The 26960-nt window shown below is 46.4% G+C and overlaps 1 protein-coding gene across 1 annotated transcript in view; it reads left to right on the forward strand.

The window, feature by feature from the left end:
- The window catches only part of Plxnc1 (plexin C1), a 153811-nt gene that overhangs the window by 119004 nt on the left and 7847 nt on the right, over positions 1–26960 (forward strand). The window contains exons 22-26 of the mRNA XM_021204886.2: positions 12354–12531; positions 14996–15099; positions 24172–24226; positions 26254–26285; positions 26380–26487. Of these exons, the coding sequence (XP_021060545.1) occupies positions 12354–12531; positions 14996–15099; positions 24172–24226; positions 26254–26285; positions 26380–26487 (477 nt within the window). The remainder of the gene's footprint in view (positions 1–12353; positions 12532–14995; positions 15100–24171; positions 24227–26253; positions 26286–26379; positions 26488–26960) is intronic.

A 26960-nucleotide genomic window follows, 5' to 3' on the forward strand; every position in this document is an offset into this window, starting at 1 on the left:
TGTGTGTGTGTGTATGTGTGTGTGTGTGTGTGTGTGTATATGTATGCACATGAATGTAGGTATATATTTGAGACAAGAGGTATCAGATTTCTCCAAAGATGGAGTTACAATTGGTTGTATGCAACCCAACAAGAGTGCTAGGAAGTGAGCTTGGGTCCTCTACGAAAACAATGCATGCCCTTAACCACTGAGCCCTCCAGCCTTAGGATGTGCATGGTTAATATTCTCCTCAGGCACCACTTGAGGACTGTTGGCATGGGGGTTAGGAGCCTGGGTCCTGGAGCCAGGCAGGTGTGAACCGTCCCTCTCCCACTGGCTAGCTGTGTGACACTGAGCGAGTCTCTGAGTCCCTGCACTTGCTGTGTCTTCTCAGTCTCCCTGGCGATAAAGATGATGATGTCTGTCCATCTCCTGGGGATGTGATAAAGATTAAAAGAGTACCCAGCACACAGACACATGCATGCATCTGTGCGTGCACATATACATACAGACGTGCATGCCTACATACACGTGGGGATCCCCAGTTTATTCTTTACTGTCTCCTTTCTCACCTTATGGTCTTTCTTGCTGCCTGTCCACCAAGCCCAAAGCCGTATGTGGCCCTCAGCAGTGTCAGCACCAGGCCCCTGGCTTTCTAGAACTATGCTGTCAATCAGTCCCTTCCCCATACAAATCACCCAGCTTCGGGTGAGGCGAGTGTTTGGTTATAACAACAGAAGGCAGCCCTCACAGGGACCTTAAGGAGAAATGTTCCCAAGTGAACGTTGGTTTGCGGGATCCAGCAAGATTTCTTTTCATGAAACACATTGCATCAGACCAGGAGGAGAAGAAAGGAGGTGGGCTGGGGGGAGGGGAAGGAGAAGTCAGCTGCCCGAAACAACTTTTGAGGTTATAGCGTTCCAGCGTTCTGTCTGAGAACTTTCTCTCCCTTTCATTTGGAAGCGTTATTTATTTCACAGTCAATTAGGACCATGTGTTTCTGATTTGTTAGGACTCAACTCATCATCAAAATGTTACTTGATGTCGAAGAAATTCGTGTCGACTCTTGAATTTTTTCCCCTGTTATAGCCTCTGGGGGAAATGCAATGGAAAATTAAATCTATGCTGTCCTCCTCTGATTCATCTGCGATGGATAGAGTGGAGGCTGGCAGCGAGGTGGGCCCTAGCTCCTACGGCCTTTGCCTTTAAGAATGATTTTTTTTTTTTTAAAAAAAAAACATCTTTTGTTGGACCTGCTCCAACCTCTCTTTCATGGTGGCTGATTATACTAGAAGCTAGAGAGAAGGTACATGATCCAGTCTAAGCTTGTGTGACAAAAAAAAGAAAAAAAAAATGTTACCAAGGGTCAATATGAAAAATTTAAGCGTTTTCATTTCCTTTCATACAAGTTCTCCCAACCTGAACCATCCTGTTTCTAAGTTCCCCCTTCTTCCCTTCCTCCCCCCTCCATTTTCTCCACTTCCCTTCCCCCACCCTCACCCTCCCAGGATGCACTCCTGGTGGTTTGCAAAGCCTTGCTACATTTGCCTGAGGTGGTTTACGTAATTGAAGACTAAGGTGTTGTGAACAAACTGGAGTGTGTGTGTGTGTGTGTGTGTGTGTGTTCATGTTCTATCAAGAACCATTAGAAAGCTCTAGAAGGGTCACAGGAGCAACTTGAAATAGAATCTGGTGCCGTGGCAGGCCCCGTTGGAGAAAAAGCCCGTCGGGATGCTCGATCAGAAACGGCACCTCACACAACAAACTGAGTTAGGTTTTCACACCTCTGAGGTTAGAATGTTTTCTCTCTGAGGTGTGGGGTGTTTTCTAGAACACAGACACGCACTGCCAGTTTCTCGTAGGTATTTAAGACCATTATACTACCAAATCATTCTGGGAAGTCAGGTGTCCTTCAGCGCATCTTGAGAGGATAATGCCTGAGTTGCCTTCACAAAGTCCTTCATAACCACCCTGGCTCCAGTACCTGGTCCCCCAGGCCGACATCTGGCAAGTCGAATGGCACCAATCTCTGTTCACTCTCTGATGAATAACAGGAGATTATGTCGCTCTTCATACGACACCCTAGACTTGCTTTCATGTGTGAGAAGATGGCGCTAAAGGGAAAGTGCTGGCTATACAGGCACGATGACCTGAGTTCAAATCTCCAATACCCATGTTGAAATTAGTCATAGCAGCACACCTGTAATCCCCATGCTAGGGACGAAAACTTTCCTCTCGCCCCAGGCCCAGTAAAGGACACTGTCTCCAAAAATAAGGTTGACAGTTGATCCAGAAAGACGCCATGCTGGCAGAATGGATCAGCTGGTAACGGAGCCTGGCAACCTGAGTTCGGTCCTTGGGAGCCACATGGTAGAGAGACAGGGCCTGTCCCTGCAAGTCAGTCTCTGCTCTCCTCATGCACACATAAATTAATACATAAATGTAATTTAAGTTCAGAGTCACCCATAGCTGCTTGACTAGTCTAGATTACATGCGATCCTGACTGAAAAAAAAAAACAGAAGACCGACCACTAACCTCTGACCTTCATAACACCACACCCTCAAATGTGTGACACCCATACATACACCATTCAAGAGTTCAGAGTTGACAGTCAAAAGCGGGAACAAAACCTATTGATCCTCTGTTTTCCCCACAGCAAAATTGAGAGCTTGCTAAATAATGTTTCTGAGGGGGGTGCCTGGCCCTCGCCCACCCTCCCATATGGCAGGAACATGTTTGCAGAGCAGAGGGCCTGCATCTTGGAGGATTTCAGTTTCAGGAATGTATACCACATGGGAGAAGGGACATTTTGCCTCAGTTTCAAGAGGAGATGAGAAAACCCAACAACCCATAACAGGCGTGCTGAATTAGCAGGAGAAGTTTGACTTGTAATCAAAGTTAAGCGAGAAATGGTTTTTTGAACTCTTAAACCCAGGAAATGAGCTTGCCAATCTGCTGGATCGGAGAGATAGCATCTTGGCACCCTGGGAAACAGAGTTCCGACAAACACATTATTGCACTCGCTCTCATATCTGTACGAAAGTCTTTAAGATTATTAGAAATTCTTGACAAAGCCCAGGGACACGCCTGCAGAAACGCTAATGCTTCTGTTGTGATTTGTGGAAGGTTTATGCCAGCCGCTATACCAAGTCACCCTGCTCCCCAGTGGCTGCCGTTTGGGGACAGGCATGTTTAATGCAACATTCTATATCTAACACAACACTGGCTAGCCCTAGCAGGAATTGCTGTGTGTTCTCCTTACCTCTCTCAAACCCCTTTGGTTCCATTTAGCTTGTCCTTGCAGAAGATCCATTATCCCTGTAATTAAACAACCCACTGTCCCGATTAAGCCGTTCTCTGTTACTTCAATTACATCCCATTGTTCATTAAGTCCTGATGTTTGCACTTCAGCAATCTTGTTTTTTAATACTCCTAGCATTTGTGGAGAAACAGTGAAGTTAATTAACAATTCTTAAGCTCTTTTTTTTTCTTTCTACCATAGTGCAAATCATTTCCATTATGACTTGAGATAATACTGAAACCATTACTAGCTTCATAGTTAGCTTCCTGATCAAAGAGTGAAACCATTTTTCATAATCGTGTTAGGTAAGTCATTCCCTGGTCGATGGCAAGCTGTGGAAAATGAAAAATTAACTTTAAATGAGTGCTTTCAGTGCCGTCCTCTTCGCCGTCTTTCTCTTCATGCCTATCGTCTTGGAATTAAAGAAATAATTTAGTTATCTCAGTACAAAAGTATTTAATTTTCATCTCTGTGGTTCAAATTAATTATTCTTTCATTATTTATACCTTTTACAAAACAGTTGCTTTGACTATGGCCATAACACTCTGAACACATTCCATTTCATCTGATCTTGGAAGTTAAGCAGAGGCAGGCCCCAGGGACTATTTGAATGGGAGAGTGGTATTGCAAAGGTTTGTCTTTTTGGCCTTGTCATGTTCCATTTGATGATATATGTAGCAAGAATCATCAGTCAACAGCCTGGGGCCAAGTGATGCCCCTCAACAGTTTTTATGAATAAAGCTTTATTGGAACACTGCTCTGTGTATTCATTTCTGTATTATGTCTGGTTGGCTCTTTGCTAACAATGGCAGAAAATGTTAACTAGTTGCACTAAAGACCATATGAACCTCAAAGCCTTAAATATTTTCTACCTGATCCTCAGTAGATAATTTCTCAGCTCTTAAACTGACACTTCAAGGCGGGGGGGGGGGGATCTAGAATCTTCCCTCTAACCTGAAAGTACTTGGCAAAGCGTTCTCACTGTTCACAAATCTTTGCTAGCTCTGTTCTCTCCATTCTAGGACGTGCAAGCATTCTAAGTATAGAGAAACTGGTCACAGGAACAAAGTGGGGCCATTGCCTTTATCACCTTGTCTTGTTGAGAGGACAAAAGGCTTTCTTCCACACTTCTCTGCCCACTGTAATTCTGTTAGGGGAGTAGAATTCCTAGCTGGGAGCTGTCTATCCTTGATGCGACAGGAGAGGGGGCTGGACATGGTGGGAGGCCAGTGAGCATGGGCTAGGGAGACAGTTGAAGGCAGGGAAGGCTTGCACAGGGCTGAGGGGACAACTGGTGAAACCACTTGGACTGCTGGCTATACAGAGCAAGCGGCAGCCTTTCTGAGTCTGGTACATAAAAGAGACTTTCCTCTTGACGTTCATTTGGCCCTGAAATGAAAGTAGAAATATATTTTATAGCTTTTATTGAATGAGAACAACTCTTGCTCAAAGACCATTCATGACAAAGTTCCTGGTTTGTAAAGAATTCCTTTATAGGAATAATAAGGTATCTGAGCAAGGATGCAGCTGCATCGAGCCCTTGTTAGCCAAGGCTATGTCAGAGGGGCTAACCAGGTGACACTATAGACCTCCCCTGGGACAGGGCTCTCCCGATACTCAGTTTATCCCAAGAAGCCTCAGGTTTTCTGTTCCCTCCATACCTCAAGCTAGAGAGACCCACTAGCCAAGTAAGAATGTAGTTATTCACCTATGTGCTTTGGGACTAGGGATAAAGACATGGGATTTAGGCTCTGACAGTCCTGGGTATGAAGCTGGTCTCGGTCCATTACTGTGTGACTTTGGGCGGCAAATCACCACCCATCAGCCTATTTATTCATCTATGAATAGTTGGTGATAAAAACTTGTAGGTTTTTGTAGGTAACCTTTCTGACTTGTGCTAAAGTCAGAAAATTAATGCGTGTAACACACCTACTGCCTTTCCTGGCACAGAGGAAGTGGTCATTCTTTGTGACAGTATTTTTCTGATCACCTTTAAGGTACTACACTAAAGGGATGTCTCTCCTGTGGTCCTTCCAGTTGTTTCTTTATTGACAATGAGTGAGGCAGGGGAGCCAGATTAGCTCACTCTGTCATCATGATAAACACATCTGAAATTCCCATGTGTTGTGTCAGCTCAGTACCAGGGTTACACATGTTTCCTGTGTCTGGGCACGGACAACCAAATGGCAGATAATACCCTGATAGTCAGGCCAGGAGCTGACAGTGGTAAACCTGAACAACTGTCTAAAAGAGACCGTCTTGGGGCATGCTAGGAAAAGACCAGCCATTTTCATCCAGTCCTCTCCTGTGCACTGAGAGTCTCCAGATGGCCTTGCCTGCCTGATGGCTTCCTTCTGTATACAGCTATTAGGAAGCAGTGCAGCTGTGTAGAACAGAGGTCCAGATGCCCGAGACCAAGCAGCAGAAAGACAGATTTCCCCCCAGTGTGAAGTGCGGGAATGGGCATCCCTGCTCTGGGATGCCTGAAGGTAACTTCTTGGAATGAGCTGTCTGCTTCCTCAGCCTCTTTCCAATTGCCACAGCAGGACCCCAGCAGGGCTGCACAAGAAAGGACAGATGGTCAGCAGCTGTCTTGCAAGGACCTTTCCCAGGGGTTGCCACATAACACATCCATTTAAAGTCATTGGCCAGAATGCAGTCACGTGGCCACACCCAGCAGCGGAGACAGGACGGTGCCCAGAGGCTCCGGAAGCTATACACAGTGGTGCTGGTCCACACGTGCTTCCGGAGGATGCACAGAGCACAGTTTGGTACCAAGCCAGAGTCAAAAAGGTCAAGCCTCCTCTAGTGCCTGGTGTGTGCCCACCCATCGCCTACTGATGGAGAACTCAGCAAGGTAGAGTGGCTGTCTAGCCTCCTGGCGTTTCAGTGGGAGTCTGGACATAGTCGAGCATGACCCTTCCAGATCTGTAATCTGGGACAAGCTTCCAGACCTCGGTGTATCTCCCCGGCTCCATCTGTTAAACGAAGCTAAGAATAGCCCCTCACCTCACAGAGTTGTGAGGATTCGATGAAATTAGCAGATTCATTGCTGGGATGTGGTAAGCGTTCGATAAGTGCCGGCTATTGTTATTATTATTAGAAACTCCAAGCTCTGTCCTCATCCCTCTGTCCTCTAAAAATAGCGCAGGGCTTCTCCCTCCGCAGCAGGTGGTGGTTTGGGGGAAGGCAGAGGTGGACCAGGAGGGCTCCGCGCCCCCCCCCCCCCCCGCTCTCATTCTAAGGAGGTGGAATTCTTTCTCCACTTCTTGGCCTGGTCTCTTGACTTAAGATGGAAGCTGTTGCTCCCCAGTCTGCTCAGTCTTAATAGCTGAGCCTTCCTGTTCAGAGGCCTCCTTCCCAGACCTATTCGGATGCTACCTTCTCCATGAAGCCTTCCCCAAGTTCTCTTCCTGTGAATGCCCTCCTCAAAACTAGAACCTTCCACGCGGCGTGGTGGTGCTCGCCTTTAATCCCAGCACTCGGGAGGCAGAGGCAGGTGGATTTCTGAGTTTGACTCCAGCCTGGTCTACAAAGTGAGTTCCAGGACAGCCAGGGCTATACAGAGAAACCCTGTCTCGAAAAAAACAAAAACAAAAAACAAAAAACCTTCCAATCACCCCGTATGTTTCCACTTGGCTATATTTATGAGTTGGGACTCTCTGGAACAGAGATCTCAACCGGAGGGTTATGACTCCTTTGGGGTGGCATATCAAATATTCTGAGTATCAGATATTTACATTATGATTCAGAGCAGTCGCAAAATTACAGTTATGAAGCAGCAACTGAATAATTTTATGGTGGGGGGGGGGTCACCACGACATGAGGAACTGTAATAAAGGGTCACAGCATTAGGAAGGTTGAGGACCACTGGTCTAGATGAACAGATCCGACAGGATGAAGGGATAGCAAGAGAAGGTTAATTAAATAGCGTACAGGACACAGTCTGGGAAATCCAACAGCAGCTGTCCTCACACTGGGAAGGCTTATCTCTCCAGTAAGCTGCTCAGTCCATGAGGCTGGATGCTCCAGCAGTCTCCACCGGCTGCTGAATGCCTGGGGGAGTCTTCACTGTGCATCGGAAGGCAGAGGAAACTGAGTTCTATTGGCAAAGTGGGGAGTGGTGGCGGCAGCAGGGTAGATGAGTTTACCAATAAGACATGAAGGCAGTGGAGCAATAAGCAAAGATGTTTCCTCAGACCTCCTTTATCTGGGCTGTCACCTGAAGGTGCCACCCACATGCAGGGTGAGCCATCCACTTCAAATAAACAGATGAAAAAACAAATCCTTCCTAGGTATGCCAAAATGTGTCTCTCTCAGTTCATCTGGATGCGGTCAGGCTGACCGTCAAGGTTAACCAGCATACTCACCGTGCCTAGTCTTAGAACTTGTGTTTGACTCCCAGTTCGCCTAGTTTACCAGTACTTCCCATCTGGATTTGCACTAGGGCAAATGGATGGTATCACTTACAATGCCCTACACGAATGGATGCACAATAAATGTGTCTGTAAATGAATTTAGCTACCATTAAAAATTGGCAAAGTGAGGGGCACTGGTTTGTGTATATTCAGCTCCAAGTTAGAGAAAATGGGACCAATGGGACTGGAAACACCAAGAGCAGAGATGTGTCTCAGAGCAGACTGGAGGCCAGTGGTGTCCACGCCTAAGGAACAAGCCACATGCTCAGCCATCTTCAACCGAACCTAGGGTCACCATCTCTGTTCTCCTCTTGGCCTTAGCCTTGTACTTATAAGATGACTGCCATAGCTTTCTGCCCTACCCCTGACCCCTTTTTGGTTGTTGGGATAAAGTCTTTCCTTTCTCTATCCTTGTCCAGAGCTTAGTCACATGACTGCTCCCTGATGGAGGAGGACAGGGAGCTGCCACCAAGAGCATTCCTCTACCCTGGTCAGCCAAAAGAGACTGCATGGCTGTTGGTTAGGTAGACACCAACCAAAAATGCTACCTCAGCTTTGCTAGTATTTTGTGCCAAGGAAGTAAGGGGCTACAGAGCCAATAGAGGAAAAGAATGTGCTTCAAAGGACCAGCCTTTTGTGGTGGTTAGAAAAGGAGCTATAGATCCTAGAGCGTTGGCCCAGACTGAATGGTCCAGCTAGCCTTCCAGTCTCCTGGCATGCCTGCGAGGGATTCTCTGAGTGTGTATGTTCCGAGGTGATAGACGTGTCTCCCATACCTGTTGTGGGTAGCCAGAGAACATGTTTTAAGCAATCCCCAACACCAGGGAGCACACAGAGGAGCTTGGCTCTGCAGGGCTCAGCAGAGGAGGGGCTGCACAGGTGATACCTCCACTCCGGAGATGACGCCATGGGGCATTGGCCAAAGATCGACCCTGTCATGCCCACACTCTGAGGCAAAGAGGACACCGACTACTCCCTAGTGTAGAAGGGAGGCTCCGGTGGGTGTCTCTGCTCTGGGTGAGACTAGTAAGACTTGGGCCAGTCCTGAGGGGGCCTCCACTCACACTCGAGGAAACTGCCGTCAGAGCAGTAAGCACTGCCAGCGTGAAAAATGAACACAAATCAATTTGCGTCTGGATTTACTCTCAGAATTCCCTGTGGACTCTGTAAAATGCCTTTTTTTTAAAAAAACCTCTTTTCCACCCCATCTAGCTGTGGAGGCAGGGGCAGATTTACATTAGTTTACATGCAGTTAAGGGATTTCTTCCTTTTGGTTATGTTTTTAAGAACATTTATTGCCTATAAAGAGGTGTTATTGTTAAAGACAATGGTGCCCTTTAGGTAGCAACAGAATGTTATTTTGTAAATGCCAATAAAACTATTTCATGAGCCAGGGTGGCTGAGGCTCTGATTAAAAGGTGTTTCCCATTCCTATTTATTTTGGAAGCCTTCGACAGCCTCACTCTCTACATGAAGAACCACAAGTAAAGAAACAGCAACCTGGCCACAGGAACAGAATTTACTCCCAGATGTGTTCCCTAACTATCCCAGGATACCCTAAGGCTCTGGTTAAGGACCCTGCTTATAGCTGGTGTAAGAAAAGGTTCCTGGAGGTTAGGAGGGGTCCTGGGAAGATGGGTCAGAGCTTAGGAGCAGACAGTCTAGTTCAGTGAGCCCTGACATCAGCTCAGTGGGTATGCAAAGTAGACATCACCTCCAGACTTAGAAACTCTGTCCCTCGAGCTATTAACCCCTCTGTGTCTCTGTTTCTACACTCTGAAGTGGGCACTGGAACAGCAATGTAACCACCCTTGTCTGGGGATTAAAAGAGTCAAAGACGTATGTCATAGGGCTGGGGGCGTAGCTCATTGGCAGAGTATGTGCTTAGCATGCTTCTCATGTTGAGTTTGAGTTGAACACCCTGTCCCTATTAAAAAAAAATGGCATGTTTTGAAATGCATTTGGCAGTTCTACACCAAGAGGACCTAATGTCTGTAAAGAAGGGAGGTGAGAAAGAGGGCTTGAGTATGAGAGTTTGCCATGTTGGGCTCCTCTAGACGGTCTAGCCTGCCATTGTCCCACTCACCTGGTACCCCTGCATTCTCCTTTGCCTGGTGTTTTCTGTTTTTTTGTTTTGTTTTGATTTTGTTGTTCACAAGTGGAGAGGCATTTTGAACACCTTGCTCATGACTGAATTGCTCAGAACACAGAGTTTCTTATAGAGAAGACAAATGTGACTCCATTGTAGAACAAGGACTTAATTGGAGCACACTGACTACTGGTCAACCTCTGAAGTGCAGATTCTACTAATTTCTGAGTTTAAATCATTTGGCTAGGTCTGCACTAAAGTGACTATCGTATCATAAATGAGATTGCAGGGGGACAAATATTGCCTTGGGGTGTTATTTATAGCAAAAGGCCATAGGCTGGGTGACCTGTGAACACCCAAGTTCCTAAAGACAGAGTAGTTTAAGAATCTGTTCCTTGTCACGTTCAATGTATGGTGAGCACCACTTTCTCACTGACAGAGCCTCGTTCTCTGCCTTGAGAAAGCCCTATTGAGTTTCAAAGAAATTGCTGCCTCCTGAAGCTTCTATGACAATAAGCCAAAATGGCCATATGTATGTAGAATCCTGGCTAGCCAAAAAGTATTCAGGACATTTACAGAGCACCGTGTGACCGTGAGGCCTAGAACTCTATGCAGTATCCCAGAGCAAGGTCTTCTCATTAATGCTGCCTATGTTGAAATCCTAGATGCCAAGGTGAAAGTGCTTGGCAGGGCGTGGGGGGGGGGGCTTTGGCAAAGGCCTCAACAGTGTCCTTGAAACTGCTGCATCCCCATACTGAGACACATGGGCTCTAAGAAACTTACTGTGGGGACACAGTCGCCAAAGAATGCATGGCTCAGAGAATCTGCCCAGAGTTTCAGATGTCTCATGACCTTGTGAGAATCTGTGAGCCATATGCCCTGAGCACAGGTCAACCAGTCCTGGTTCTAAGGATGATGTCCAGTCATCATCAGGTACTATCAGAAGTCAGTTCCCATCATTTACATGTTGCAAGGGAGAAATGGAGACCCAGGGAAGTGAGTCAGTTGGCTAGTGGTGGGCTGGGATTAAAGCCAGGAGCCCACATGATGCCTTTCGTGGGTAGGGTCTTCCTTCTGCAACACTATGCCTGCAGGCAGCCCCGCTGGGCAGTGTGGACCAAGTCTCTGTCCAGATGAAAGTGCACTGACCTAATGTTACAGTGGCGATGGTATCAACAGGCTAAGTCATTGCCAACCTTATTCTTTAGCTCTGAAGCACCCCTGGCCGCTGTCTCCTTGACCTCCGTATTAGAAGGCAGGTGCAGTTATACATGTTTTATTTCTATACAGAGAATGGAATTCAGAGTCTCATGCAAGCTGGGCAAGCTCTCTCTACCACTGACCCAGCCCCCACCCCCATTCCCATATGCACTTCAGGTTTCGTAAGGATCTCCACTCTCCAGATTATCTGTTTTCACTTCTTTTCAAATTTTCTCTTATGAACTTTATTATAAAAAACTTGCAAATGAAAACATCATAAACCCCAGTTAACTGGACCTAAAATCTGGACACCACGATGCACGGCTATGGAGTTAGAATGGTTTTCCTTTCTTTCCAGACCCACAAGTTGAGCCTTTCTCACTCCCTCATTGAGCCAGGCCCCCAAACATTAACAAATATGCATTTCACACTGTCCCCAAGTCCCCCAACTCACTGATAATGGTGCCCAGGAATCTGAACCATGTTATGCTGTTTACCAAATCTTTGCTCACTCAGAATCACCCCCCACAACCCAGCATCTGTAGCAGGTAAAACTTGGAGGTTTTTTTACATCTGTGTATTTGTTCATAGACAAAGTAAAGCTGAAACTGCTCTTAGATTGTTTTTTTTTTTTTTTTTTTTTTTTTTAATATTCCCTGGTTCTATGTTTTCACACATACACAAAGACTTCCTTCCCCTAGTAGTTAAATTTTGAGGTTTTGCTGCACTGGGAGACCAGAAACTGACACAAGCAAAAGCTGGGGAGTGTAATTAATGCACAAATAACAGCGCAGGGTGGGGATCTTGGTATTTTAATGAGGACTCAGAAACATCTGACTGCAGATGTTGGAAGTGGAGGGGGAGATGAACGTTGCCATAATTAATGCTGCATATTAAACAGTGTCCTCTTTGGTGTGATCAATACCGGGACCTCTTAACCTTTCCTGTCGCCTGGACCATCACTCCTGGGACTCTGTGGTTCTGTTAATAAAAAAGATAATCACCAGTCAGTGATCATTTGCTGAGGAATCTTTCCAAGTCTTTTTTTCTTTTCTTTTCTTCTTCTTCTTCTTTTTTTTTTTAGGATGAAATTAGAAATCACCATTTTTTTTTGCAGATTTTTTATGTGTATATATATTTTCCTCTCCAATATATTTATTCAATGCTTGCTCCATAATGAGTGTTTTAACTTTCTGTTTTCCCTTCCATTATCCCTGAAAAGGATGGATTATGGAGAAAAGATTAAAGTAGTATAATGCGATCCGCTGTTTGCTAATGTGCTGTCAGAGGCACGCCGGTCTCTTATGAATGCCTTTCAGACTGTAGTTACCTAATAGACTTGGGAACCCGTTTGTATTCTTGCAGGCATTAAATGTCGTCTTTGAAAAAATCCCAGAAAACGAGAGTGCAGATGTCTGCCGGAATATTTCAGTCAACGTCCTTGACTGCGATACCATAGGCCAAGCCAAAGAAAAGGTTTTCCAAGCCTTCCTAAGCAAAAATGGTTCTCCATACGGACTCCAGCTCAACGAGATTGGTCTCGGTAAGTTCCTTTTCTCCCACTTTCTTTCTGTTGGGTGACAACTATATGGCCTGAGTTGTTCCCAGAGGCCATGTTCATCGCCCAGGACTGTTTGGCTCTCTTTTGAGCTTCTTGAGTCTTCCCAGGAAACATCATCCTTCTAAGATACCATTTAAAAAAAAAAATATTGTATTTGCAAATCAATGTGATTGTGATCCAGGGACCACATGGAATCACCACGTATCAAGGAGGACAGAAAGGTGTAAAGCCTGTGCCCTCCTGGATGTGTTGCACTTCACACTGCATTTGATTTGTTTGTTGTGATACGGAGCGTGTCATTAGCGGTGGCGCAGCCACCCAGTGTTAACTCCAGCCTGCTGGAAAGGTCATCTTCCTCTCCTCTCTGCTAATCGCATCCTGCATTAAGTGTATCCTCCGTCCTCCCCCAACACGGAGCAGCATCTGCTGTGAATTCATTTGTGGGCTCTATTGGTATACTGCAAAGGAGAGCATATGTGTGAGCAAGCTCACAGGGCTCCGTTTCTCTCAAATGTTCATCAACATTTTCAAGTTGAGCTCAGCGAAACCCTCCCAGGAGACTGCTGTGGGATTTTAGAACAGATAATGGGACAGGAAAGAAGAGTGGAATCGTGGCGGTGACAGACAGCGTAACAAGGTTCATCTTCCCTTCATGTGCAGTTGTAAGCCTCCACTAAGCAGGCAATTAAAATCCTCCCCCACCAATCAAACCTCCTGCTAAAACCATTGAGAAAAGCCTAGAGGCAGGCCTGGGAAATTTGGGGGAGGCCATGCAAATGTGTAGCAACTTCAGTGCCTGCTTCGAAGAAAGCAGGCTGCTTAGGCACTGCTCTGTGCCAGGGTTTTGTTTCCTTGCATGGCCCGGAGTACTTGGCAGCTTAGAGCAGGTTTAACTCCTTTGCTTAGATATAAGCAGAAGGGGCAGCCCCATCTAGGGGACTGGTGCCTGAACCAAGCCATCAGCTTCCTTGACTTGAATATTACCTTGCAAGTGTGTGGCTCTGACCACAAAGAACACGGGCGCACCCAGCCTGATAACCATAGGAAAACAGCCCAGCAACGTTCTCTTTGCCACGGGAAAGTCCATAGGAGAGTCTGCAAGGCCCTTTCGGGGTTTGTGCCAACCAGGTGTCCCTCCCCCAACCCCGAAGCTGGGAGGCCAAGGTAGAGCAAGCTGGTGGCATTGTGTCCAGATTAGCAGAAAGCATATATGCACAGAATGTTACCACCTAGGAACTGGAAATAGTAGGGCCTGACCTAACTGGGAAAGACTATCTAAGACAGCAGAGCCATTTGGGTTGTGCAGAAGTTGTCTTGTGGGTTGTTACAGAGCCATTGATATCGGATTTGGGAAGTGACAGGGAGAGATGAGACAGGGTCTCACGGCTGTAGCCCTAGCTGACCTAGAACTCACTATTGAATGCAGGCTAACCTTGAACCTGTGATGATCCTCCTGCCTCATCCTCATGAATGTTGAGCTTATAGGCATGAGCTCTTACCATATCTGGCAATTGCTAGATTTTAAAAAATTACATTTTTATTTATCGTGTATGTGAGTGCACATGTGCTCATACTTGTGCAGACAGAAGACAGCTGTGAGAGTTGGTTCTCGCCTTCAACCATGTGAGTCCTGGGAACAGAACTCAGATTGTCATGTTTGGAGACAGGTGTCTTTACCAACTGAGCCATCTCCCCAGCCCCCATTGCTAGTTTTTTAAAAAGAGAAATTGGAAGTCCAGGTGTGTGTGTGTGTGTGTGTTTGTGTAACCTCCAAATATTTACATGTTGCTAAATTGTTATGTTGATAGTAACATAACAATTCATAGAATACTGCACAAACTCAAGAAAACCCAACACTCATCTGTGGCTCCCTTCTGACTAGAATGACCATAGTGTTCTAGCCGGGTTGGTGTGGTAGTAAAGAGTAATGCCCAGGAGCCGTGGAGAAGCGTGCTCACTCACACTGTGCTCTGTGAATGAGCGTGTGCACAGACTGCCCACTCACACGGCGCTCTGTGAATGAGCATGCGCACAGACTGCCCACTCACACGGCGCTCTGTGAATGAGCATGCGCACAGACTGCTCACTCACACGGTGCTCTGTGAATGAGCATGCACACAGACTGGGACGACTGCAGGGATTTTTTTGAAGGTTTTAATCCTCCAGATGATGGGTGAGTCTGTCTTCGGGGACTCCACTTCCAGATTTGACTTGGTGTTATGTTTCAGGAACAGTGGTCTGAAATAGTAGGTGGGCAGACACAAGCCCAAAGCTTTTGGCCTGTCTGGCTATCTCTACGCCATCCAACAAAGCTTTACCACTTCATTCATGCTATTAACATTATTATTAAACATTATTAATAATACTTGTAAGAGCGACTAGGCAGCACTATTTTTTTTTTTTAACTGACTTTAGAAGGGACCCAAATGCCTCTCCCCTTTCTCAGAGCTTCAGGTGGGAACACGGCAGAAAGAACTCCTGGACATTGACAGTTCCTCCGTGATTCTTGAAGATGGAATAACCAAGCTAAACACCATTGGCCACTATGAGGTAAGACCAAGACAGCCTTACCCACTCCTCCTTTACCCACAGTCCTTCCTGCACTGGGTAACTCAAGTACTAGGAAAGCCCTTTAAAAACAAAACTAAGACTTGCTATTTGAGTGGTTTGCAGGCTTCCCTCCTCTGATCGTTCAGATGAGCCTGGGCGTTCCCGTCTCTCGTGGCGTCCCCACCACATGTCCCCCTCCTCATAAGACATAGAGTATCCTGCCATCTGATAGATCAGAGACTTTGCCTTGGCCAGGCTGCCTGGCCTTGTGCGGTGTGTTCTTAGGAAAACTGTGGGTGAATTACCACATATGCATGTTCCCCCCACCCCCGGCATGTCAAGTGTGTCAGTGCTGAGCAGAGTAGACCCTCAGCCTCCTCTCTCCACTGTGCTGACCTTATGACCTCCTGTGCAGAGACCTTGTTCTCAGGGAGTTCTAAATGTCCTGTTGGTTTGCACTATTCAGTGACGTCCCCTGCAGCCCCTGGACCCCTTTCAGTCTCTTGACCCACATTCTGGGTGAACGATGGAATCAGTGAAGTGTGCTCATAACGTCTCAAGAGAACTGAGTGCCAGAGGCCTGTATGTGACAGGACAGGAACCAGGGCAAGTTCCTGAAACCAGAGACTTTGGGATTCATTCAGCAGCATTGGTCCAGATCTTTGTTGACTGTCTGTTTCGCGCGAAGAACTGGGACAGTAGGGGAGAAGAAGGGAAGGTAACACCTTATAGTCCAATAGTGCTGCATATTGGAGACCCAAAGGAGGCTTCCTATGGAAGCCATAGCTGAGCTGAGTCTCTAGCAGGGGGCAGAGAGCAGACATGTTGGACAGAACGGCTCTCAGACTGGTCAGAACCCAAGGAGGAACTGTTCTAGCCTGAGGACATGCTAGGTGGCATGTTGACTCAGCTTTTCTGGTCTTTGGTTAGTACCATCCGTGAGGGATGAGCCACTGTTTAACCAACTGTATAGATAGATGGACTGAGACCAGGGGTCTATCTCTTAACCTGCCCCTTGGGCTTCTTCTTAGTTTATATCTCAAGGACGGTGTGGGGCATCAGAGGGCCTAAATTTGTTCTCTCAGAAAATGGTTGTGATGGACAGGAAATAGGGAGACCCATTGGAAACTGTGGGAAACCTTCCTGTGTGGAACAACATTGTCCAGAAGAGAAGAGTGTCCCTAAATAGGGGGTACTGTGAATGGTCACAGGAGGCTCAGAAGGTGGCACTGTAGTCCTTCTAGATGGAAGTGGGGGGGTGGGGTCAAGGATGGCACTCAGAAGGGGAAGTTGATCTCTTTCTGAGGGGAAAAGCCAGAGAAGAGTAGCTACATCAATGTCCAAAGCACCAGGGTTGACGTTGGGTTTTGCCGGGCTCCACCTTCATCTCGTTTGCATTCGAGACAAATTCCTAAGCAGGTGGCTGGAGAGTTAGGAGCCAGAAGCATCCCATCTTGCATTTTGTCTTGCCTGTGGGGTCTTGTAGCTACTTCTGGAGACTTGGCAGAGAGACTTATGACCTTCTCCCACGTAAGTCCCCTATAGTTCAAGTTTCCTGACCCAGAATCACCTGGCCAAACCCAGCGTCCTTAGCTTGGGGGTGGGGTGTGTGAAAATTCCCACAGTTTTCTCAGGATGGGTTCCTGGGCAGCAATAGTCCCAAGGGATGTAAGTGGGTGGAAGGTCTGAGAAGAGTCTTAGTACATCACTGTGCATTCAGGGCTTTAGGCCATCGCCTCTCCATGGGTCTGGGTGGCAAGATGGTCTGGTTGTCTAAAGGCGCCCTGGTGTTGCTGTTCCTTTTTGGTGCTCTTCACTGGAGCATTGGCCTTGCTCCAATGAGCCTCCCCTGCCTTATCTCCAACTTTACCTTCTCCCCAACCATAAGGCACTGGGTGGGACCCTGAGGAGGAGGGGGGTGGCCACTTAATGCTTAATGGGGATAGGTAGGGCAGGTCATTCCCACAGAGAAAACAGAAGCACACAGCAGTCTGTAAGGCACAGGCAGCCTGTCAGGAGAGATGAAGCATCACTCTTCCTGGAGACATCTCTCGTACTAGACACCTATCTGCTTAAGGATGATAATGAAATTAATCCACCCTGTAGCCACTTCCCGTCCTGATGATTTATTGGCCTCATAACCCAGTGTTGCTGCCTGGTGGTAATAAATGACAAGACCAGGACATGAGAGCTTAACGGATTCTGCTTATGTTTAAAAAGATAAGCCGTAAGGCAAATAAGTACAGAGTGCTGAAGGGATCCAGGGAGGTTAGGCCGCCATGCTCCCTAAAGCTGAACCAGGGAGGTTAGCCGGCCACACTCCTTAAGCTGGACCAAGGAGGTTAGCCGGCCACACTCCTTAAGCTGGACCAAGGAGGTTAGCCGGCCACACTCCTTAAGCTGGACCAGTCCAAAGTTTGCCTGTGTTCCTAAGGACTGAGCTCAAGAAACGCTTCCACCCCACCTTTGGCTTCCCGAGTCTGCACTTGATTTTAATAGCACCTCTACAGGCTTGAAATTTGGGATAAATTGAGAGGGCTGGGCTGGTGTCTGCCTTTGCCCGTTCATTAAAGGAAACCATTTCCAAGTGCTTACTTTTCCCTCCAAAGAGACAAGATGTAATTATCACTCTTATTCATTTACCAAAGCACCCTAGTTTGAGTCACTGTATGTGCTTGAAAGGAAAAAAAAAACAAACTATATTTCATTTAAAAATAGGGTCTAATTCAGAGTTATAAGTGATTCAGACTTACCTCCCCCCAATTAGTCCAAATTAGTCAGGCTTGAAAGTTAATCGTCAGTGATGGCCAGTCCCTCCTCCTGTCTAAACAGAGTCTCCTGCTGAAGTGGAAGGCCCAGCTTCCTGTACCTCATTTTTGTGAGGGCAACAATGGGGTGTGGCAAGTTCTTACTTGACCTTTGCTCTGAGAACTACTAGGGGGTCAAAGAGTGCAGAATATAGGGTCCGGTGCCGTCCCCAGAGCTCCAAGCTGCTGCTGCCCTGTCAACCTACTGTATGGTTTCCAATCCAACTCTTAACATTCCAACAGCTGCCTTCTATGGGTGCGGTCAGCACCCAGCCTTGTCCACAGTCCCGGGCTCTACTGATGCTCACCCTCGCCTGACGCTTTTAGGCCAGAAGTATATCATTCTTCCTCATTCCCATGAGGCACATGCAGAGGACAGCAAAGCTTTGCTCCAGTGTTGTTCCATCTTGTGCAGGAAGGGGGTTGTGAGCCAATGTCTTTATAAACACATGCAACCAGCAGGACCTTTCTCTCTATAATTACACGCCCCCAAACTCCCCTGTCTGGCTCTGGCTCCGGGTGTTTGCTATGAAGGTTGTCCAACTAGTAGCATCAGGGTGGACTGAGGAGGCATGCTTGCAGGCCAAGCTTCCTTTCCCTTTCCTTCAGCACCCCCTGTGACCTTTTGCTGGGCTACACTGTCATACCCTGCCATTGGGTCGAATGGGGGCTGGGGGTCAGGTGTTTATGGGGGCAGGAAGTTTTCTCTACCGATCACACACCATGTTCCGAGCTGTATAACCACTAAGTAGTTGAAGAACATTGTGTGCTAATGAGCAGTTAGTAACTGCTGACACCAAGTTTGCCATTTGGTGGTCATTTATAGTTCTCAGAAATGTTTCAGATGATGTGTGAGGTCAGAGCCATGGTCCTTCTGGAGATGTTTCAACTCTGCTCCTAAATAAAGATTAGATTACCTCAAAAAGGTCCCTTTAGATGTTGGTTTATTTAACCAACAAAGAGACCGCTGCTGTTCCACATACTGATCTAGGGGCTTTGCCAACATCAGCGACTTTTGTCCCCTTTACTACCCCATGAATTGAATACTGTCATTTATATTCGAGGCTGGGGAGGGTAAGAAACTTGGCCCTATTCGTTTGGCTTCTCTTGACACACCAAGGTCATCAGCTGATAAAAAGAACTTCCCTCCCAAACCATGGCGCTGCTTAAGGCCAGCAGAGCAGGGTTGTTTCTGAGTGGGTATTGTAGCCCATGCCCCTGATCTCAGGCTTCCTGGCTGGAGAGCTGGGCCTGATCTACGCCATAGTCTGGTAGGAAGCATTCTCGGCTGCCGACAGAAAAGGTTCACTTCTCTCGAGGCCCCGTGATGAATCTCATGGCTCCTGGGACAAGACTCTTTCAGTGAACAGCCTTTCAGAGTGGCTCTGAGGAATACAAGATCCCAGGGAAGGTTGCCCTGAAGTAGTTTGTATTGATCAGTGTGCTTTTTAGATTATTTTCCTTACATTCAGATCACATTCGTCATTTTCCATAAAACTCAGAGGTATAATTCCATGAATTAAAAAAAAAAAAAATCCGAGCCATATGAATTTGCTAATGGTTGATCATTTTCACCTATACAAATAACATTTTATGAAGCTTGAGCTTATTATTTATGCTTATGTAAAAGTACACATGTGTGCAGGTGCCTTCAGAGGAAGGCAGAGAGTTTTCAGATGTCCCTGAGTTGGGGTTCTAAGTGGTTGTGAGCCAACTAGTGTGTATAGGGAACCAAACTTGGGTCCGTTGGAGGAACAGCAGCAAGTGCTTTTAACCACTAAGCTGTCCCCACAAGTAACATGTTTTTAGAATCTTTTTTTTTCTTATGTATTTATTTACTCATTCATTCATTTTATGTATATGCATGCTCTCTGCATATATGCCTGCATGCCAGAAGAGGGCATCAGATCTTAGTCTAGATGGTTGTGAGCTGCCATTTGCTTGCTGGGAACTGAACTCAGGACCTCTGAAAGAGCAGCTGACAGTGCTCTTAACTGCTGAGCCATCTCCCCAGCCCACAAACATCATTTTTATATGATTAACTATGTTTGCATTTTTGTCTCTAGAAAAATCTATTTTTATGGGGTAATCTATAACCTATGACATAAAGACAGCATCGTGCCATCAAGATATCTCATTTATGCACAGGTTTATTTTGAAGTGACTTTATTAGCTTTTGTTTTAGACAAGGGCTGCTTATGTAGCCCAAACTGCCTTCCAGCTCCATATGCTCAAGCTGAACTCTTGAGCCTCCTGCTTCCCTAGCCCGAGTGCAGGGATTCTAGGCATTTACAACCACACCTACCTCTCACAGTGCTGGGATCAGACTCGGGGCTCCGTGCGTGCTAGGCTAACATCCTAACAGCTGAGCTTCATCCCAGGCATGGATTTAAATTGCTGACTTGAGTTAATTTCATCCCTGTGTGGCCACACAACTTCTAATTCTGATGATGAGGAAGTCAATACTTAACTTCTGTCACCTTCTAGGCTGGCATCACTGGGGAGGATTTTATTTGAAAATGGCATGTACACTTACCTATTCTGCACTGGGCTGGAAACCCAGTCCTCATGAAGATCTACCTAGTGATATTCATCTTTCCTTGATTTAATTTGGTTTCCATCCCTAAAGTCAGGGCCCAGATGATGTTACTTGCCTCACAGAAGGACAAGTAGATGGATGTGGCACTCGGGGAAGTGGTTAGAGCTTCTGGGATGCAACAAACAGCCACTGTGGTTTTAACTCTTTGGATCCTATGGCACGTTTGAAAAAGGCATTTCTGGCTGCAACTTGGCATCAGCTGACTTGAGAATAGAAATCGGAAACCTTCCGCTTCCCCCAAACATCTGCAAATTATTTTTCTGTCCTTATAATAGTGTTAAAGCATCACATGGGGTGGAAATGTTCCAGCCCTAGAACAGCTGTGAAGGTTAGGAGTATGCTCACACACATCCAACTCATCCACTGATAAAAATGCTTTTACACCAGCTCTTGGAAGATCATTTTCGGAGCAAAATCTCCTCGGTACAAGCTGCATCTACACTATCTTAATGCCTGAGCACAGTGCCAGCAGCCAAGCGCTGCCAGCTCCTGAAAAGACATTTGAACTTTTGGCAGCATTCCTTATCAGAAGGCCCATCCGTGGTGTTTGTGATTATAGAGGAAGGGTGCTCGCTTTTGGCAAAACAAAGCGTCTGACAGTAGCAAAGTATTGGCTCAACACTCAACAGGATCCATTTGGGATTCATTCTTTGACAATTACCCAGAATGAATCACCAGCTTCCTTTTATAAAAGGATATTTATTGGCTTAGAATCAGTACATCCAGCTCTTGGTGGGTAGGAATTTTGTTAACTGCGTTCACACATTCTTATAAGCGTGGTGTATGAGTTCTGCTAAGGGGATGCCTGCACAGGGCGTTTATTTTAATTGCCTCAAATATGGAGGAGAATTGAGAAGTCGGTCAGGAAACCATGAATGGCTCAAGTAGGATGCTTGATAACAACAGCTCCAAGAGCTCAGTGAGAATTAAGAACACTTGCTAGAGTGGCCTCCAGGCCTGATGGTCTTGCTAGCTCTCCCCAGACTCCCCCTCTTCCCACAAGATGTCCTGAACGCTGGCAGTGGGAGGCCTCTAGCCTAACCTTAGCAGCTGGCTGGACACAGCTGGCTGGACAGCTGTGTCTGAGGCCCCTGGAGAGCTGCCTCCTCCTCTGTGGGTGTCACCTGAAGGAGATTGTGTTTAATCCTGTGGTGCTTAGCAGAGAGGCCTGTACATTTTGATAACCAACGTGCAGCAAACCAAAGAGCAATTCTAAGATTCTACCCCCCCCACACACACACACTTTTTTTTTCCAAATCAGGGAAGGCCAGGTCCACATTTGTATTAGGGCTTTAAAGTGGAGAGGAAAGTCACTTTGCTGATAGGATTCAAAGTGACAGCTGCTCTTCATGCCACAGCTGAAGGGTTGGTGCCTGATCTTCCTCTCTATCATGCTTTGTCTTATCCTGTGGACCACCAGCCCCTCCTTCAGAACCATTTATTCTTAACCCCTGCCTGCCCATTGTATCTCAGCATGTGTTTTCCTTTGCCCAAAGGTAACTTCTGTGCTAGTCATTTCTAAGGACTTAACTGGTTATGCAAGAAAGACCCCGGAGGGCCTCTGGCCCAGGGATCCTTGGTTCCAAAAGGCCTTAAAGTGAGGGTATTGGACTTCATCTTAGGGGAGCCACACGTGGGCATGGCATTAGCATGACTGCACGATAAAAGCATTTATCATCAACCTACACAGGTAAAACCTGAAGCGATTTTTGACAGAACTATACTGAGTTCTGGCTTATGTTTCTCAAAGCTCACATGTTTAGAGAGGAATGTAGCTTGGTAATAGAAAACTCGCCTAGCAAGCACAGAGCCCTGGGTTCAGTTCCCAACACCAGGATACATAAAAAACCCCAAACCAACAAAACTCACCTGCTTAAAATGTGGGACTTGCTGGGTTTTAGGTATAATCATAGAGTTGTGCACCATCGCTGCCTGACTTTAGAATATTTCACCACTTTTAAGAGAAACTCACTACTATTCAGTCTCCTCTATAACTCCCATTTAAAAACAAAACAAAACAAAACACTAGCAATCTAGATAAATTGGCCTGCTCTGGGCATTTTGAATGAGATCATACATGTGATCTTGTAACTGGCTTGTTTCAGTTAGCACATTTTTAAACTTAATCCCCAACATTGCGTGTATTAGCATTTCCTTCATCATATGGCAGTTTTTGTTGTACATTCCTATCATGGGCTATTACACAGTTATGAAAAGGGATGTACTGATAGGCACAGTGTATATTAATAGATGACCACAGGCCTTATATTGACCCTAAAAAGCATACATTCAGGACAACAAACACACTATGTACCACTTAGGTCCATTTGTCTGACTCTCCAGAGCAGGTGAAGCTAGTCACTGAGGCAAGTTGGAGAGGGGACTGCCTGTTGCCTGGGAACGGACAGACAGGCAGGCGGCTGGCCGTTCTCAGAACCTTGAAATATTTTACAAAACAATGTAGATTGAGTTATAGCCAGTTTACACAAATCCTATTTATAGGAATAACCATAGTTATACATGTAATAACAATTGTACTGGCTAGTTTTATGTCACCTTGACACTAGCTGAAGTCATTTTGGAAGAGTGAACCTCAACTGAGAAAGTAGTCCCCACTAGAATGGCAAGTCTGAAGGGCATTTTCTTTTTCTTTTTCTTTCTTTTTCTGAGACAGGGTCTTACTATGCAGCTCTTTATGTCTTATGTAGACCAGGTTGGCCTCAAACTCACAAAGATCAGCCTACCTCTATCTCCAGAGTGCTGGGACTAGAGGCATGTGCTACCATGGCTGGCTTGTAGGATATTCTCTTGATTGACGATTTATGTGGGAGGAGCCAGCTCACTGTGGTGGTGCCGTCCCTAGGCTAGTAGTCCTGGATGACCTAAAAAAGCAGACTGGGCAATCAATGAGAGCAAGCCAGTAAGCAGCACTCCTCCATGGTCTCAGCAAATTCAGACGATGTGACAGAATGCATCTGCTTGGGGGCTCAAGCAACAAATACTTATTTCCCACATCGCTGGTGCCTAGAAGCCAAGGTCATGTGCCACCAGACCCAAACCTGGTAGTCAAAGCCTGGTCCTAATTCAGAGGGCTGTCCTTTAATTGTATGCGTATGTGCTGGTGGTGGGAAGAGGGGAAGGTCCGGTGGGGTAGGCTTGGCTGTCTTCTCATTAGAAGGGCACTAATCTCATTTCAAAGGGCTTCTCTCTAGGATTTAGTTAAGGGCCCCACCTCCTCATACCATCATATTAAAATTACTCAGCATATCTATTTGGAGGGCACCTAAGCATCCAACTGGTAAAAACCACTGGAAGAAACCTGAGTGGGGAGAAAAAGCCACTCAGGCCTCTTGATCTGCTTGAGGGTAGGGGCTGGATGAAGACAGCTTCCTCTTGCCCTCTCCCTGAGGCAGCTCCCATCCCATTTAGGTCACTGGGCCCTGCCCTCCATGAGTCTTGCTGCCTATGTGTATCCTTCACATGACCATGAGCCCCTTGAACCCAGCCAGTGCCCTCCTGGCTGCCTGGCTAAACCCAGACTGCATGTCAAATGTAGCAGTCCTTGATAGATAATAAGTGAGAGACCATAGGATCTATTTAATTCCTGGTTGAAGCTGAGGAATCCATTATATTTTGAAAACTCACATGTTTTATCCCTGCTTTCAGATATCAAATGGATCCACTATAAAAGTCTTTAAGAAGATAGCAAATTTTACTTCAGGTAACCAATATAATGTCATCAACCTTTTGTTCTCACCAAGCTTTATGAAGTATTGCTTTTTTTCTTCTTCTCTTAGACATACTGTCATAGAGGTCTGATTGAGTTACTGCTGTGTAATTCTCTGCAAGCTGAGAAAAGCCATTCTGAGCTGTTTCTAGTCCTAAGAACACGGGTTCTGCAAGAAGGGAAGGAAACAGTAGCTATGCTGATAAAGAAGGCCCAGCACAAAGGAAGCTGCTGTCTCTAAGCAGCTCTGAGCCTGGGGGAAGTCTCAGGCCTTGGAGCTCTTTTTCCAAGACCTCAGTACAGTGGGCAACAGAAGTGACCACCCTGCACACCGAGCAGGAAGCTTGCAGATAATCACCCTGCCCTAGACAGGCTGAGGAAGCAAGACAACCCATGCAGAATCTCCAAGATAACACTGTAGACTTCCCAGACAGTGGAGACGGGAGGAGCTTTACAGGAAAGCCAGCAAGCTAGTCTTCTGTCTTCCTGGCAGCTGGAGGACAGGAGAACCCTGATAACACCTTGAGAAAATCCGTTGGCTGTTCTGGATTTGTCTTTAGTCCTAGGCAGGGGCCTCTCCCCAGTGGGCCCCTTGTATATACACTGCCGGCAGGGCATGGTGACTCCTGATAGACTCAGCATCTCCTCTGTGGAACCACATCCCTTTGGTGATTCCCACCTTCCATCACTACACTGGGCTGTACAAAGCCATCCTACTGAGTGGCTGTCATTGTGGGTAAGGAGAGAGCTGTGGCTTTTAAGACTCAAAGATTGGGTCTTTAGAGGAGCCTGCTGCTTTAGCACCAAGTAGCAGGATCTTAGGGTTGGTCTCTTCATGGATCACACGCATGTCCTCCCCCCCCCCCCCCCCGTCCAGTATGGCTGAGAACCAATTTGATTTCTGTCCTACTGATACTCAACCCCTTGTCTCTCTGTGGCAATCCCAGCCCTGGATGACCCAACTCTTAGCCAGGCAGCCACAGGAGAAAGGCATTCAGCCATCCAGTTAAGGCTGGATGAATTCATGGTGTTGAACTTGAACAGGGATCTTGATAAAGCCTAAGGCTACTAATTTTTCAAGCACTTAGCCCTGTTCTCCAGAGGGCTCCTTCTACTACACAGAGCTACTGCTGTAGGACTAGATAGGGACTGTGCCTTTTCTAGTGTAATTCTGACTCCCTCAAATCCATTATCCAATCCAGCAAGGCATGGCATTTGCTTATCTCCGCACCCCTCTCCTTTAAGGCTAACCTGACACGGGCGCTTTAGGACAGCCCCTCAGACCATTCCTATGCCACAGATGTCTCTTACTAGTGGATGGTTGGTTTTCAATGAACTATTTCCCCTTCCCCTTAATTGCTTTAATTTTTAAATTTTAGTAGCATTTCTAGATGAGTCCGACTCATTGTCGGGGCCTTCATCTATTCCCCTGCTCCCACCCCGTGCTTAGTGACACTCTCAGTTGGCTTGCCCTCTGAGCTAGACACATTGTCCTATCTTAGAAGGGGTCCAATTCCTTCTCACTCTGGAGCCTTTCCCTATTTACCTGGCTAATCATTTACTGAGGTTCATCTGTGACAGCCCCTCTTCAAAGAAATCTCCTAGTCTCAGATTGACACCTTTTTACATAGCTCTCCCTCACTGAAATTAAGAAATTGTGCAATTAGTAGCAGCAGGAACAAGGCTGGCTTAACTCTGGCTGCAGGCTTGGCACACAGGTGTTCCAGGTCTATCTGTTGACAGGCTAGGACCCCTCCTCCCTATCCCCAGGTAAGTGTCTACTTAGCCTCTGCTCTAACAGCTGCAGGGACAGGGAGCCTGCCTCCACTCCAGTCCTTAGCCCCTCCCCACACTGCTCAGGTGCAGCCAAGAAAAATGTGTAGCTGTGAAGAGCCCATAGATAATAGCAGAGCTGTTGGCTTTAGAACACAAGCAGGGCCTTTGTTGAGGCCAATTAGTCCGTGATTGTTTTTTTTTTTAATGGGCTCCTTTCTCTCTCTCTCCCTTTCTCTGGTGTTCAGATGTGGAGTACTCAGATGACCACTGCCACTTGGTGAGTTTGGCAGGCTTGTGCTGCCCACTGAATGGTGTGCCTTTCGTAGCATTTGGTTTCCCCAGGTAATGCAGTCCACTGTTGCCTCTTCTAGATTTTACCAGATTCAGAAGCGTTCCAAGTAGTGCAAGGGAAGAGACACCGAGGGAAACACAAGTTCAAAGTGAAAGAAATGTATCTGACCAAGCTGCTGTCAACCAAGGTACACTCACCATTCTAGGGTCGTTTTCATGGCCACCTTGGGGGTATATGATGTGTTCAACTTAATTTCCGCTCAAGTGTGAAAATGTTACAAATCCCTTGTGCCTTCTAGCAAAGCAAAATGAAAGTTTAAATTGTAGACACATCCTCTACCCCCCTTCGATTTTTTTTTTTTAAACTGAAAAGAGAAGAGCACTTTATAAATTCCTCCTGCAGCATCTTCAGTCAGGGCGTTTGCCACTGCTCCTTCTCTCTGCCACCATCTCACTATTATTTTTTAGGCTGACAGCATAATTATTCCTTTTTGTTTACTTGTTATTATAGATAAGCAATAAAACTCCTTTGAAATGCAAATAAGATGAGGGGGAAATCTGTGACGATTAACCTAGTAGATCTTTCTACTTTTTTTTTTTCATCTTGAAATTAAGAATTCTGTTCATGTATAAAAAGTGTTAGATGTGAAAGTCAGAGGAA

This window comes from Mus pahari, chromosome 9 (genome assembly GCF_900095145.1).
Source record: "Mus pahari chromosome 9, PAHARI_EIJ_v1.1, whole genome shotgun sequence".
In the NCBI taxonomy this organism is placed as follows: Eukaryota; Metazoa; Chordata; class Mammalia; order Rodentia; family Muridae; genus Mus; species Mus pahari.